The sequence below is a fragment of the Apodemus sylvaticus genome, chromosome 5 (genome assembly GCF_947179515.1).
Source record: "Apodemus sylvaticus chromosome 5, mApoSyl1.1, whole genome shotgun sequence".
Classification (NCBI taxonomy): domain Eukaryota; kingdom Metazoa; phylum Chordata; class Mammalia; order Rodentia; family Muridae; genus Apodemus; species Apodemus sylvaticus.
Genome location: NC_067476.1, coordinates 42,611,329 through 42,627,366, shown reverse-complemented (window position 1 = coordinate 42,627,366; position 16,038 = coordinate 42,611,329). Strand labels below are relative to the sequence as shown.

Here is a 16,038-nt window from a genome sequence, read left to right as displayed (position 1 = left end):
AAATATGCAGTAATAAAAGAGAAGTTTGTAATTTTAGATCAGGATATTTCTTATTACCTTTTTGAACCAGTTTGCATGTCTTTTAGTTCGTGGTAGTTTGTTGCATTTAAACCTATTAAGTGTAAGTAGCTTTTCCATGAAGATCCTTTGGAAGCTGCTTTTACAACCTTCACACCTCACCAGTCAGCGCAGTGGCTCTGGCCAAACCAATCTTAATGACATTTATCCTTCCTCCTAAGGGTGACAGACCAGAATCCTCCTGTGGAAATTTCTACATGGTCCTCTCACCCTCTCAGCACAGGTGGGGGTTGGCATTTCTTCTTTTTGGCTCCTTCGCCATGCAGAATTGACAGCTTTCCATCAGCACTGACCAGAATTACGCATGCGTGAGGTAGGGTAGGAGACACATTGAGGAAAATATGGGGAATTTAGGGGAAGCGAGAGGAGGAAAATGGGGAGTAATGATGATGACTTTTTATTGAAGACATGTATGAAATCACGAATAAAGAAAGATGCTTAAGAGAGATGGAGTCTCCCCCACCTTAAAAAGCAGCTATTAATTAAAATAAACCAAAGTTTTCTTTAAAGCATTGCCTTTCCCAAATTAAGACAGTAACTTCTAAACAGCAACTGTGCCTTTTAGAGCTGTTAGTGTGACTGTCATGATGTAATGGCTCTTCTGCCTTCTGAAGTCACTAGCGATTTTAGAACAAGAAAATATCACAGAATTTTGATGTTTTCTAAGACCATACTTACATGGAAGACTCCAAAGGGACTTAACCCATTCTGTGGATTATTTTAATTCTGTACGTTTACAGAAAAATTAAAGAGTCATTTCTAAATATCTGTTATTTTGTCAAAACAAGTAAGTAGCTACTTTTTAACATGGAGTTATTGTTATTATATTTTTTGGAAATAAAGCACTGTGGTAAAAACAAGAGTGTAGTAAATGAGATTTCAAACAAGGGAAATGCTATTGAGTTTGGAAAAACACTTTTATGTAACACGGCTTAACAACCAATCCCGGAGCTCCTCTCATAGATCCATTACAGCACCTTGTTTGGACTCTAGAAATGCAAGTACCCCAGAATGAGCAGCAGAGGGCGCTTTGACATTTATAAAGAGAAAGGATTTATCTGTTCCAGAGTGGAAAATGATAATGTAACTATCGTGCCATGTGTGAATACACAGTGCGCATGACCCAGCATGCATGTGTATATTTTGATTTATATATTCGTTCACGTGAAGATTTTAAAATTCCACCCCAGCTAATGAGCTCACCAACCTGCTTGTTTTCAGACTGTAATACCTTCTTTTTCATTCCCCCATATGTTCAGCTCCTTAGGTTTATCCGGTGACATTATGCTTTGGAATATATTGTGGATATATTTTGCATAGATCATGTTCTGTAGGAGGGGTTTAAAAATTGACCTTTATAAAACAGCCTCTTTTCTCTCTGGTCCAATCTGTCACAGGACTTTTTTGTTGTTGTTGTTGTTTTCTTTTGTTTCTTTGTTTTTTGTTTTTTGGTTTTTTTTTTTTTCTTTTCATAGACCAGAGTCCAATCTTAGGCTTGGTCTATACTTATTTCTGTGAAAGTGTCACAAAATTTATCCTTGCACTTAAGGATCAGAATAATATTCCATATCACTATCCTGTAGAAAATCTAGTGATTTTTAGAAACCTAGAAATAAATGCCACAACGTTTGAAGCTAAAGGAAGATCATTGCAGTAGCAGTATATTACTGTTTCAGAATTGGCTCAAATTAAGTGAGCTATCCTTTATATTTTCTTAAATTTAGTCATTACCATTGACTGCTGAGGATTTGAGGTACTACTGGGGCCATCTAAGGGTAGGTAGTAATTCTAAGAGAGAGTGAGGGAAAGGAAGGAATGTGAGTATGTTGTGATGAATGCTTATAAAGGATCTTAAGTTTCTTCTTTTCAAACTGAGCATGTTCCATGACTCACAACTGCACAGCTGTCCTAAAAGGGCTATCAGCCAGTCCTCCAGAGTTCAACGGTAGATAACACCATGGGTATTTTTATCAGTATGAAGACTGAGAAGTGCAGCTCTACAGTGAAATTAATATAGGCTGGTTTACTTTATCACTACAAACAACATTTTTTTAAAGAAGAATCATAACAAATTTTAACTTGATTATGACCTCTTCCCTTCTCTATCCTGAGTTGGAAAGGACTAAAAGCCAGAATAGTCGCAATAAAGAAGTGAGTTGGTCAGATCCCACCAAACCATTGTGCTCCTATCTTAAAATTATAGGATCTTGGTAAGAAAACATATATCACATGCTCCCAATGAGACACAGTAACCAAACCACAGAAGATCAATAGAAAGGAAAGATGATACCCAGATCTACGTGTTAAAGGGTTCAGAGGCGGAGAGGAGCAGGAAGAAAGGTTACTGCATAAGCTGAACTAGGAAAGAAGGAAGGGAGGAAGGAAAGGAGGAAGGAAGGAAGGAAGGAAGGAAGGAAGGAAGGAAGGAAGGAAGGAAGGAAGGAAGGAAAGAAGGAAGGAAGGAAGGAAGGAAGGACATTCGTCTGAGCCATGGAGGGCTGCCTTCTGGTAGGTTTGAGAACAGAGGTGACTGATAACATTTCAGGATAAGTGAACATCACCAGTAAAGTTTGGAAGTTATAAGAAAGCTTGAAGTGTGTCTTTCATGTGATGTAAGAGGGTTGCAGGGGACAGAAAGGCAAGTTAAAGACCTCTAAGACCAAAGAGAACAAATGTATCTCTCTAAGAGATGTCTCCTGTTGCCCGAGGAAAACAAAATAGAACAAAACTCCCTTAACATTAATAATTCACAGTCTGGATATTTGTAAAATACCACCACAACCCATGTAAGAAATTACTCGGGGGGCCTCATTCTGACAGCTCTACCAAGCTCATGATTTATGCTGTGGAAGTTGACAGTCATTTCAATCCCCTGCAAGAACCTGTTGTTGAGCATTACCTGTGCACCCTTAATGATGTCTGCACGTGTACTTCCCTTCTGTCTGGTTAGGGTTGCTTCGATCCTTCAGCCTTTCCCACAGGCATTTATGAATTTAAAGAGTTTCCAATTCATATTTTCCAGTCCCTGGTCCCTGTTAATGTCAAGACTTCCAGTGTGGTCATCAAGGTCTACAGTTGTGACTGACTACACTCTAGAACACTGTGCCTTCATCATTAAGCTAAGTTAAGGAACAAGCTCTTCTGGTGGGTGTCATCACTTTTACACCCCTATATATTAATAACGCCCTTTCTGTGTTTGGATCCTGGAGCAAAGGATAACAGGCAGAGAAGTCACAAGTTCAGCCAACATCGTTACACAGGATTCACATTTAACTCTAGCTGACATATTTCAGCACATGCACGGGCACACACACACACACACACACACACACACACACACACATCTATAAACAGGAGCAGAGAAAGCTCCACGGATGGCCATGTGGGCCTGTGGCTCTAAGAGAGATTTTCTTTTTCTCTTAGGGGAACTCATTTCCTAGAAGCTTGGATCCAGGATAGAATATGCAAGGTGGGTGGAGGTGGCTTCTCTCCATTCTGCAGGAACACATGTTCCCTGGCACACAGAGCGAACTATGACAGACCAAAATGTGAGCGTGTGTGGATCCATATACACGGAGCTGAAAATAAAAGTAATCTATTTCCTCTCAAAGAAAAGATTGTTATTTCTAAAGAAAAGGAAATATGTATTATTAGCAGTATGAAAGTAAGCACATTTAAGAGGTCCACGCAGCCCTGTGTCTGTGCCAACGTGAGGACGTGCTTCAAGCTTGGGGATAATCTCTGACAGGAGGATTATGAAACTGGAGGAAAGGTTGGTATGATGCTCAAGTTCAAGGCAAGGTCACAATAAGAGAAAAGTGAACTACACTGGGATGAAATTCAGAGAGGTGTAGGCCCTGTCCCCACCAGCCCCAGAGAGAATAGAACAGGGAATCTTGTTCTTTGCCAACGTACATGGAGTCCTTTTCGCTGCCACTGTTTCCTGCTGGATATAAACCCACTTTTCATCACAGAGAAGCTGTGACGGATTGTTGCAAGAATTAAAAGACAGAGTCGGCAGAGTGAAAAGTTTATAGGCTAGGAGAAAGTCTACCCATCGGGGAAAAGAAGTTGGTTTTTATCTAAGGAAGCCCAGCTCCTTGCAAAAAAACAGTATTGTTCATTTCTTGCTGTACTAGTATGTTCCAGCAGAGGGCAGACGTTGCATTAAAATGAATCTAAACTCACCAACTCCCCTCACCCCTCCTTTGCTATTTTTTGCTTTCAATATTTTATTGTAATCTTTTTCTTTTTTTTCTTTTTGGTTTCTAAACGATTTAAAAATGTTTTAAAAGTATTTAAAGTCTATAACATGTTAAAAAATATGAAATTTCTTAGATTCCAGTAATATTTTTTACTATTACCAAAATATTCAAAACGTGTTTCCAAAATGAAGAGATTTTTGCCCCCCCCACATGATTTTACAGCCTCTCTTCGAGACCTACTGTCATTGTAAGCAAAGCTGTTGTTTTTATCTTACTTGTGAAGTTATTATTCTTTATTTTTTCTTATTTTGAAAATCCATTCTCTCTCTTAATTGAACAAGTATAATTCTCTTTGGTTCCAATTAATCGGATATAGACAACTATATTAATAGACATGACTGCCATTTCAAATTTTATTTCATAGCTGGCTTTGATAGTTCCCTTAGAAGAAAATGACATATGTAAAAGTCAATTAAACCCATTTAGCACTGTGATTCTAATATTTGATACAACTCTACAGGAGTTTGAATTTATTCTCCTTCAAAACTCCTTTCCCTGATTTAACGGGATCATTATTATGATAAAATTTAAAACTATAGAAGTGACTATCTGTATTTTTAAATAAAAGCAAACCACCTGTGAGCAGTGGCTGAGTTCAGATCTGGGAAGCTGCAGTGGTCCCCATAGCTCTTTTCACAGCGAAGCCCTCACTCCAGCCTCTATCTTGTGTGTCTTCTTTGAGAAGAAATGTGCATGACTCTGGATATTAGAACCTCACAGATTGTCCCACCTTGAAAAGTTCCAGGACAAAACCAAGAGAATCCCAAGGAAATCAGTTATATAACAATTCTGTTTTGGTACATAAACTTAAGACTTTGTTGATGCTGTTGTTGTCATTGTTGTAACATAACACATCAACAATTTCTTGATACTGCTTTTCTGGAGGTGTGTGTATGTGTATGTGTGTGCATATGCAAATTTTCTTAAGTTGAATTCAAACAGAAAACCTGCAGGGAAGGAAGTTTCAGTGTTGCTGGAGATAATAGTATATCCTTTATTGTTAGATTGGTTTTCTTTAATACCTCTATTTCTAAGAAAGAATGTACTGCCTGGGAAACTGCTTTTGGGGGGAGGGAGTAGAGGCTGAGATTTTTATACACTTTCAACAAAGCAATGGAGCGCTCTGTCCACTTTTTACTGTTACAGTGATCTCTAACAGAGCTGCTGCAACTGAGTTTGTGCTTTGAAGACAGGAGCATCCCTTCGTGATATGTGTGTAAATGTGAGCGTGGAGGAACGGGTGGAAAGCTGTTGTCCATCCGTGAGTCAGAACACCTTAGCAAAGTGCCAGCATCTCTCTAACTTGTTTCTTGGAAAGATAAGATGGCTTAGTTTTTTTATGGAAAATTTGACATTGCAATGAAATGGATTTCTCAAAGTTAGCTTCGTTTCCTTTCGCACCCAGGATGCAGAAGCTTAAAGAGCCTCTGCACACAAATGATGAGCCACGCCCGCTGTGAGCGGGAAGCGCTGAGATGCTGGGTGATGTGGAGGAATCATTTAACCTCGCTGAACATTGGTTTCTCACCTCTAAAGTTGACTTGCTAATGGGGGTGTCTACTGCAGAAGATGCTATCATAATTTGCATTATATCTGGGGAAGGCTCTCTGAGCTCAGTGTTCTGACACTGGGCAAGGTTTGACTGTGAAATCTGCCTGACAAAATAATGAACTTAATCAACCACGCTCCATATTTAGTAGCAATACTAATTAATATTATCAATTATCAATTAATAAATATCAATAAGTTACTTGCACACTCCAGTTAAAGCTTCCACCACAAACTCACACATGCTAGAACGAAGCTGGGTGAAAATCTTGACTTTACTGAGAATGAGTTTAAGATTATAGTTTAATTGCTAATGATTGGAAAATGGTGGGAAAGGTCAAATAGGATTTCCATATCTATTACACTCACTGGAGAAATGTTATCGGGAACAATATCTAGTTTCTAGATTGTATTTATTGGCATTTTCCAGCCACTCTAATATACTCCAGCTCTCAACTCTACATTTAAAATAACAAATGGAAAATATGTCGAAATTTACTTTTTGCCACAGAATTCTTGGCCTCTATGTCTAGACGTGGAATTATCTCTGCAATGACATTTTCCCATCTCATTTTACACCTTGCCTTCCCCTTACAAATCACATTCCCTTTTCATCAGTACATCTGCCCAAAACGCTCTTCGACTTGACAGTTCTATCCCACACTCGCCTCTGAGCTTCTAACAAGACATACCTCTGGGAATTGCAAAGTGCCATATTTAAAATCTCTCTGCGAGATATACAGGTTTCCCCGTGTAATCATGAGGGATTCCTCAAATCTGAGTTCCGGAGCTAATCTATGACAACTGATGAGCACAGTATTTTCACATTAGTGTATTTGTGTTGTGCTAATATACTTAAACAGTATGTATGTCCATTGAGAGTCTTTGCACAACTTCTTTTTCAGCTTCTAATCTTTAGCGATGATGTCTTATGTATTTGATCAGCAGGGGTTGAAATTCTGTGACATCATTCGACATAAGTGGACTAAGTCAAGTTATAGGGAGAGGCCTAATATGCCAGGAACATACTGCATAGGGACAAAGGTACACAACAAAAAGTGGGGAATTACCGATACACACAGAGTACGAAGGACTCTCAAATAGTGTACTCTAAGGTAAAAGAAGGTGGTATGCTGCGTGAATCCAAGTCCACTCTCATGGCGTTGTGGGAAGGGTAGAGCTGTGGAGCCAGAAACCAGACCAGAGACAGGCAAGGGACAGCGGGGAAGCATCAGAGCAGAGAACCTTGTGGGATGATGGAAGTATCTTCATGGTAGCCATGATTTTACGTGGAATGGGAAAGATTTGTCAAACTCATATTCTCATCGGATTCAGAATGACTAATCATGTAAAATAAAGAACACACTGGTAACCTTGAACTGTACAGCTTCTCCTTCTCAAGCTGTGTATCCATACCGTACAATGTATTTGTTTTCATCCATTTCTATTTCAGTGCTTAAAAAAATGTGGCACTGATGCGTTTTGGCCTATATGTCTAGAAGTGGAATTATAATGATAGTAGTTTTAAATAATTTACAGGTATCTTCATATAGTTTACCAGTGTTTGGAGATGAAATGATGATTGCCTAACAAGTTATAGGTATAAATATTACATGCCAGGAGTAATTACAAAAACATTATAAAATAGTGTATGATACCCTTTTTATAGGTAGGATAGTATCATTTGATTTTCATTTCAGTGAAGTTCTTCTGCCAGCAGGATATTGTGTCTAGCATTTCAGAGCAGTTATCAAATTAAAAAAGGTAATTGATACCACACCCATTTTACATAAGAGGGGCCTAGGATCACAGCAACCTGAAGAGCAAGTTTCACAAGTCTTTCTGATTCCAAGTCAGCTTCAAGAACTCCTGTGCCCTGAGATTTCTCAGTTGAATGTTAGTTAGTTCTGATCCTTGACAGCGAGATGGCACACATCTTTGGAGATAAGCTGGAGAGGAAAGACAGATGTCACAGAGGAATGGCCCTGACCTGGGAGCTCAGCAGCGGGATTCGGTTGAAGGGCATACACTTGCCATTCATATTTCTAGTTGATGGCAGCTTCCTATAATTACAGTAAAGAGAAACATTTCCAGACTCACAGACTCTAGCAAACGTAATGCCAAGCGTCAGTCATCGTCTCTTTGAGAAGATCCTTTTTGAGCTCTTTAAATTCATGTTTATTTATCTTTGAAAGGATAGGTCCATAACTGGTCAGCGGATCTGGCTACTTTATTAAACTTTATGCCTTGCTTGTTCCACTGTCATTTTACATGAAACAGCCCAATGATTTTATACACACACACACACACACACACACACACACGCACACACACATAAATTTTTGTTTAAAAGTTGCTTTTAGGCTTAGGCTTAGAAATTCTTTTTCAGGAGACAGAATGTATGTATGCAGGTAAGATCCATTATTCAAATCACAAATGTGCAAGAATTCACATTTCCTTTCCTGCCGGGTGTTAAGGACTGTGGGTAGGTAATGGGGATTTGAGTCACTCTGGGCAGCTGCTCATCCTCGGTAGAACGTTTTCAGTGGAGCCGTGGGAAACTCTTTACCTTTCATGCAGGCTTGCTTGGGTGTGCCTTCCCCACTTGCACTGAACTGTATGTACTGTGTGCTGTAGAGGTGTGCAGTTAAAATACGTTTATTCTCAGAAATATTTTTTAAATATTTTAAAATGTTTTCCTTTGCAGAATCAGACACAAGTTTGGCAGAAGGAAGTGTCAGCTGCTTCGATGAAAGTCTTGGACATAACAGCAACATGGGCAGGGATTCAGGCACCATGGGAAGTGATTCAGGTACTGCCTAACTGTTGTGTAAACCTGAAAAAAAGTGTGAAATAAGACACCACAGAGTGGAACGTACGGGGGCTGTGCGTAGCCTCCCCTAATGGATTTATGCAATTAAAGCAATTTTTTTTCAACAGCGAGTCATTTTGGAATTTTGCCACTTACTTTCTTTAACAGTATAACTTGCTCAAGTCTTACCAGAAAACTATCATCTTGATCTAGTTTGTGCCTTTCGGTCAGGCACAAGTCGCATTCCGTAGACTCGTGTTGCGTGTTCTATTTGCAAGATCTGCACTGCTATTCATTATGCAGTTTGTCATATTTATCTCTTGCGGGATTATTTTTATTTTCAAAGGTACTAAGAAAAAAAACGATTACTGCCCACAAAATTAATGTGGCTACAGGTAATAAGTGAGACCCCTCTTAAAACAAGAATCTAGCTAGAAATTACACATATATAAGATCCCTCTTAAAACGAGAGTCTAGCTAGAAATTACACATAAAGCTAAGTGAGATCTGATTTGGATGCAGGAGTAGCAGAGCGTACATGGTTTTGGTTAGTAAATGAAAACTTGAGTAGGTATCTCCCATCCTGCTCTCCCATCTTGGCTGCCTCTCACACCCGCAGGAAGCGAGAACCCCTGTTTCCAGCGTCCCCCTACTTTTATCAATACTTCTTCTTATTAGACTTCCTAACTTGTCAGCTTGGTCGATGCGAATTATCTCATTCTGTCTCTTGAATGTGTGGTTGCCGAGAGCTGGAGGGTTAGCATCTTTTGACTGTGGCTGATGGGTTATTGATGTCCTGCTGTTCACCTTTCGATATTAAAAGTCTAAAGAAAATGCACTGCAAAAATTAACAAACAAAACAAGTTGGCAGTGACCCAGTTAAGGACCAGAAGAAAACGGACAAATTAAGAAATAAGTGATCTTCTTTGTGATTGGCTTGCTTCTACTTAGAAAATACTGTGTGGTTCATTTTGCTCTACATTGTCAGATTTATAGAACTATAGATCAATAACAGGAAGAAAAGATTTTGCATAGACATGACCATTTGCCTTAAAAGTGTTTGAAGCCAGATTATACCATGCTTCTATTTTGTGTGTGTGTGTGTGGCCATGTATGTACACGTATCTTTCCCTCTGAGCACTTGTGCATCCTTTACAAATTAGTGTGAGTAAAGCCAGTTCACCAAATGTCAATCACGACTTTGTCATTTAAAAAAAAAGTGGCAGGGGGAGGGAGGGAAGTCAGTTTGTTTTCTGTTCAGTACAGTCAGCGATAAGTTTTCCATGCAGACTGAATGTGACATTCTTTCTTTGTTATGAAATAGTTAAATTTAATACCACTTGTACTGCATGCCACTGATGCTAGAACTCTAAATATACTCCAGCTGATAGTTAGGATCCATATGGGATGTTTTAAGCTGCTTTGCCCCATTTTAATTTGTATTTGTCTAAGTAAGGGCTTTTCAACAATATTCATTCACTCAATAAATATCTAAAACACATCCTCTGTTTGCAGGGCATTTTGCCTACTTAGAGCTGTTAGCAAATGTATTTGCTGATTTCTAGTCTTCAATGTGGCATGAAAGACATGATAAATCTGAACGCAACCTACTTTTGAAAAGCAAATACATTTTCAAAAGCAAATAACATTTTTAAAAGCAAATGCATTTCCCAAGGGTACCCTTTCAAGGTCTAGATGGATCAGTGTTTAGGAACAAATAATGATTTTGCATACTGGGCAAAAAAAATTGAGAAGTGATAACATTTGTGAACTATTTGACCCTTAAGTGCATACTAAAGCCAAGTAGAACTCAATTAATAAGAGCTTTTGGTAAATTGCTGAAAGGTTAAATGCACATTGGCTCATTGAATAATACTGCAAGAGCTGAAATTGTTTTCACCTTTTAGACTGATGCCATAAGGGACCTTAATCTTCATACCATTAATTCCCCTTCAAAGGTGACATAGGCAGTCATATTATGATTATACTATAGCATAATTGCTAGTACTTTTTTGAGCTTAAATAGTCTAATTAGGTTACCAGATTTCTCTTTCCCCCATTTTTAGAAAGATATATTGCTTCTCAAAGCAGTGACACTTTTTGTCTATCCATATTGACCTGATATGGAGAATGTGCCTCCTGCTATTTTGAGAAGATGTCTATTAATATTTGTCCAATAGGAATGTTTTTTCCCCGTGGATACACACTATAGGTAAGAGGATGCCTTGTCGATTTCAAACACATGCAGCGGCAGACCTTTCCTCTCCAAGAATAACTCAGCTGTCAAAATCCATGTGAGAATGAAATTTGCCACATGGTGTAGTTCCAATAGAAAATTATTATTTAAACTCCGTTTCATTTCATTTTTTGACCATTTACATGTTGTAATATAGTTTAAAGATCTTCAACTGGCTTTTGTTGTAAAGGAAATGTGCAACGTATTTCAAAGCCTGACACTATTTAAAATACCATTTTTCATTATTGGGTCTAATTGATTATAATCTGGGTTATATATTGATGATATAATTGGGTCATATTGATTACATAATTGGGTTATATTGATTACATCAGAGAGAGGGGGGAAAGAAAAATGAATAAAAAATGAAACATTTAGTTTTTCCTTGGTACTGGCTCATGGCTCTTGATTGCGGCCCAGTTTTCTCCTTCTGGTGATAGAGAAGATGAAACTCTTTTTTTCCTTGCTTATATGGATGATTTTTTTCCATCCTCGTGTCAAAAGATGTGATAAGGCAAGAATCAGGCAGAATACTTAGCACTAACCCAGCATATTTCTTTGGATGCTTTCCTCACATTGAATCCAACTCTATTTTTCTTTTCCAAATCCACGATACTTTTCTGTTTTAAATCTCTCAGCTGCCCACTGGACCTCCTAGTCTTGACTCAAAAATGTGTAAGATCATTTATTTACCTAGACTGATACATCGGGTAAATTATATGTTGCCTCAATTTCTTATACTGTCGTCCTTTGGGAAATAAACTCTCAGGCTGGATAGGTGGTTCAGCCATTAGAACCTAGGCTCACAACCAAAAATGTAAGAGAAACAAATTCACTTTGGCAGGATAGCATGTAATAGGTGCCTATAGAATGGGTTACTCCCACATGACCAGTTCAGTCAGTGAAACCTCATAAATTTGGTTCTGGGGTCAAACCTTAAAAGCAATAGACCTGTGGCTCCTCTAATCCCTTTTAGTTCTAATAATATAATAAAAAAAAACCCACCTTATTTTATTTGTCTCTTTTCTCGTCCCTTAACCACATACTTGACAAGAAACAACTTAGGGAAAGAAAACTACTCTAGCCTGTAATTTAGCTGATAACAGTCCACCACCAGGGTAGAGCCAGCATGGTGGGCCTGTCACTCCTGGCTATAGAAGCTTGAGAGTGAATTGTCTTGCTTATTTCTTTAGCAGCCTGATAGGAAGTAAGTTGTTCAGGCTGTAATTCTCAAAGATTCCCCTCAGGTCAGCCCAGTTACCTGCTTCCTACTTTCAGAGAACATAGGAGATGTGGGTTACTTCACTTTCAGACTCTAACATTGGGGGCTCATTCATTTTCTTGGGTTTTGGGTTTCTGGAAGAAAGACCTAGAAAAAACTTAGCTTTTTTTCTCTTTTCAAGTTTTGCTTCCAAATGATATAATAGAAAATATAACAATCAAAGTGGGAAAATTATTACCAAAATAATTCCTCATAGTTACCATGAGGAATGCAACATTTTATTGTTTCTAAATCTATACCAAAATTTTGATAGAGTAAAATTAATGGAGAATGTATTGATACAAATTTCTGTGTCTTGATTTAGATATTGCTTTAAATATATCATTCATTATAAACTTGGTCTTTTGGGAAAAGTTGGGTAATTCATGCTTTCAGTAGAGAAGAAATATTAAAACTTTCATTACCTATAAAAGCCACTTGGTGGAAACGAAATGTTATCATTAAATAAATCTGAACCTTACAGAAATATAACGGGAAGTGAACTTAAAATGCTGATGTATCTGCGTGATTTTTTTTTTCATAAAAAGCATTAAATGGCTCATCGGATGATAGCTTAAATGTAGCATCTGTGGTTATCCATGCGTCTAATGCAAATGTCCTACTTACTCAGTGGATGGTTCTCACTAAGTGGTTTTTGGTGTGAATTTTCCTACCCGTTCAGATAGTTCTATCTCAGCACGTTGAAACCCACTTAAACAGGATCAACGGTTTGTGGAGATGGAGTTGTCAACAAGTTTTTAAAAGTTAATGGGATGGTGTTAGTTTAGTCTCACTGTGGCCATTGATAAGGGAATGAGCACTCATTGCGTGCGTGCGTGTGTGCTGAAGTACTGATAAGCACTGTCACCTCATCTTTCCTGACGCTGTAAAGCACAGGTGGACATTTAAGTTGAAATAATATTTGCTTTCCTACATTCCACTTGGTGAGCAGCGCATTGTAGATTCTTTCCTCTTGGCCAAGATAAGAAGACGTGGTCCCTTCTGAACAAAACATATCTAAACCAAGATACATGTCATAATAAAATTACTCTAGCATTTATAAAATCACTATGTTAGCACTTACTTTGTCAGCACTTTTTATTTCAAAATGTATGTTATGGAAATACTTGTATTTTAATTTGAGTTTCAGGAGAACAAATGTATGGAGTCTTACATATTAGGAAATAATAAAACACAAACTAAAACTACATGGCAGATTGATGACAATTTAGCTTAAAATTACATAATTGTGTTTAATCTTCTGATGGAAACATTAAAGGCCAGTATAGGAAGTGCTTTTCTACTGTTCCCTAAATATGCTTTATAGTCTAGTAGCCTCAAATGCAAATGACCTCCCCACTCCTCTCTTTGACTCTGTCTGTCTTTCTCTGTTTCTCTGTGTCTCTGTCTCTTTCCTTCCTTGACATACATGGGCACGCGTGCGCACACACACACACACACACACACACACACACACCCAGGCAGCTCTTCATGTCCACAAGTGCGACTTGTACAGATTCTGTCAACTGTGTATCCAAACTATATTTTAAAATTCATACTGAATACAGAGACATATTTTGTCATTACTCCTTAAACAATAAAAAATAGCTTTTTATAACGCATTTACTCTATATCAGATTTGTAAGTAAAAAAATTTTGTAAGAAGATACATATATGTACACTACAAACAAGTGATGTTCCAGTTTACATGCAGCCCCACAGATACCAGTAGATGACAGCAATCCTGTGCTTTGTGGCATTTAGTTACTAGATGATATTTTAGCAAATTAAGGGAGGTAGGCTCCAGCTGTTATTTTTCTTTCTTTTTAATATAAAATAACGTACGTGAGAGCAGTGCGGTTCTTTCTAGGCTGCCTTGCTTTAACTGGAGGAGAGCTAAGAGAAACCCAGAGAACTGAGTGAAGACCTGAGAAACCCCCGCACATTAGCGGTAGGAACCCACAAGCCCACACAACATCCTTTCTGAGATCCAAGCAGGGAAGCAGCGCTCTCTCCTTGAGAACTTGTCCCCATGTGGTCTCCTCCCAAGGCCTCTATGCTCTTAATTCACTCCATCACAGGGAACCTGGGTCAGTCTTGAAAGACAGACCTGATACTCCCTGGTGCAGAAATCAGAAAGTAAGGTGGTTTGGAACACAAAGGCCAGGATCTTAAACCGCTAAATCCTGTCTGCAGTTTCGGGCTTCCAAGCCTTCCTGTCTTTGCCGTTTCTCTTACGCCAATTTTACATTTTTGCTTCCCTCAGATGAAAGTATCATCGGGACGAAAAGAGCATCCCCCGAGCCAGAACTGCAGCTCAGGCCTTACCAAATGGAAGTGGCCCAACCAGCCCTGGAGGGGAAGAATATTATTATCTGTCTCCCCACGGGGAGTGGGAAAACCAGAGTGGCTGTTTACATCACCAAAGATCACTTAGACAAGAAGAAGCAGGCGTCTGAATCCGGGAAGGTTATCGTCCTTGTCAATAAGGTATAGGCTCAGTTTTGTGTCATTATGCCAACGCTTTTAGACGATAGCTTTGCAGCACCAAATCACAAACAGATACATTTAATTAGGTGTAATGCCAAAGAAACCATTTATTTTCATTTTTATCTTTAAGCTACATATCTAAATTTCAATAGATGAACTTTAAATCTGATTTTTTTTCATGAAGTAGAGCATTAAGCCAGATAGTTTTAACTTACATATAAAAATTAAATTTGCCAGCATACACACACTTAAGTCCAGTGGATTCGAGCATGTGTGATGAGAAAATGAGGATCAGCTACCTTGTTTTAAAATGTCTTTAGCCACTAATCCTTAAGGAAACATTGTATATACTCTTTATCCAGAACATATGGAACAGAGCATGACTGAAAGATATAGAAAAAGTAATTGGCTATTTTTACCCAATTGTACATAAATATGTATAACATTAAATGCTACTGAACTTTATATCCTGTTAAAGTCCTCCGATCATCTTCATATTAACACTGTAAACAAAATTTATTTATTTGAATTTTATTTAGATAGAAGAGAATTTATACACTAGTCGACTCAATAATTTTTCTTATTCAAGGAAATAAAATTTAGTGTGCTTTTCAAGACTAGTTTTTTTCTTATCATCACATACTTGGTTAAAGAAAATACACCAATAGACTTTCAAGACTGTTTGTGTGTATTTTTTTCAGATTTATATTATTGTAAAATGTCTTGTAGGAAACTGCTTTGCCATGCTAAAATAGCATATGCAGTATCAACAACTTGGGTGATGTCCTTCAGTATGTCTGAGGTGGCCAGCGTGTACTGTCTGAGCCTGATGTGCTCTCCTGGACATGTGTTCAGTGGTAGGGCTCCTGCCTTGAACATGCAAGGCTCTGGATTTGAAATCCAGCACTCCCAAAACAAAACAGAGGGACATATCTTTATATCTTTATACCCACCACAGGAAGATGTTTTTTATTTTGTTTTGCTGGTGATAATGAAACATTAATATTTATTTACCCCAAACCTTTCATTCATTCATTTTTTTGAATATAAGTTTAAATCCTATTTCTACCTATTAGCACTCTGACCTCAGATAAATTCGAACATTTTCTAACATTCTAGTTGTTTAATATCTGTCTCTGTCCATCTGTCTGAGAGAGAGAGAATGCAAGAGAATGTGTGCATACATGTATGTGCTTGTTCAAAAATTAAGTCTAATAATAGTTCATTAAATTTTCATATTTTCTTTTCTTTATCACCTGTAACTTAATGAAATTGAATACTTTACATATAGGGCAAGATTGAGTCCTAAATCCACAGGAAAAAAAACTAATGTTGTTAAATGAATCCA

At 38.0% G+C, this 16,038-nt stretch overlaps 1 protein-coding gene across 1 annotated transcript in view; it reads left to right on the top strand.

Moving 5' to 3' along the window:
• The window catches only part of Ifih1 (interferon induced with helicase C domain 1), a 51,633-nt gene that overhangs the window by 15,387 nt on the left and 20,208 nt on the right, over nt 1-16,038 (top strand). The window contains exons 4-5 of the mRNA XM_052182576.1: nt 8,599-8,703; nt 14,467-14,690. Of these exons, the coding sequence (XP_052038536.1) occupies nt 8,599-8,703; nt 14,467-14,690 (329 nt within the window). The remainder of the gene's footprint in view (nt 1-8,598; nt 8,704-14,466; nt 14,691-16,038) is intronic.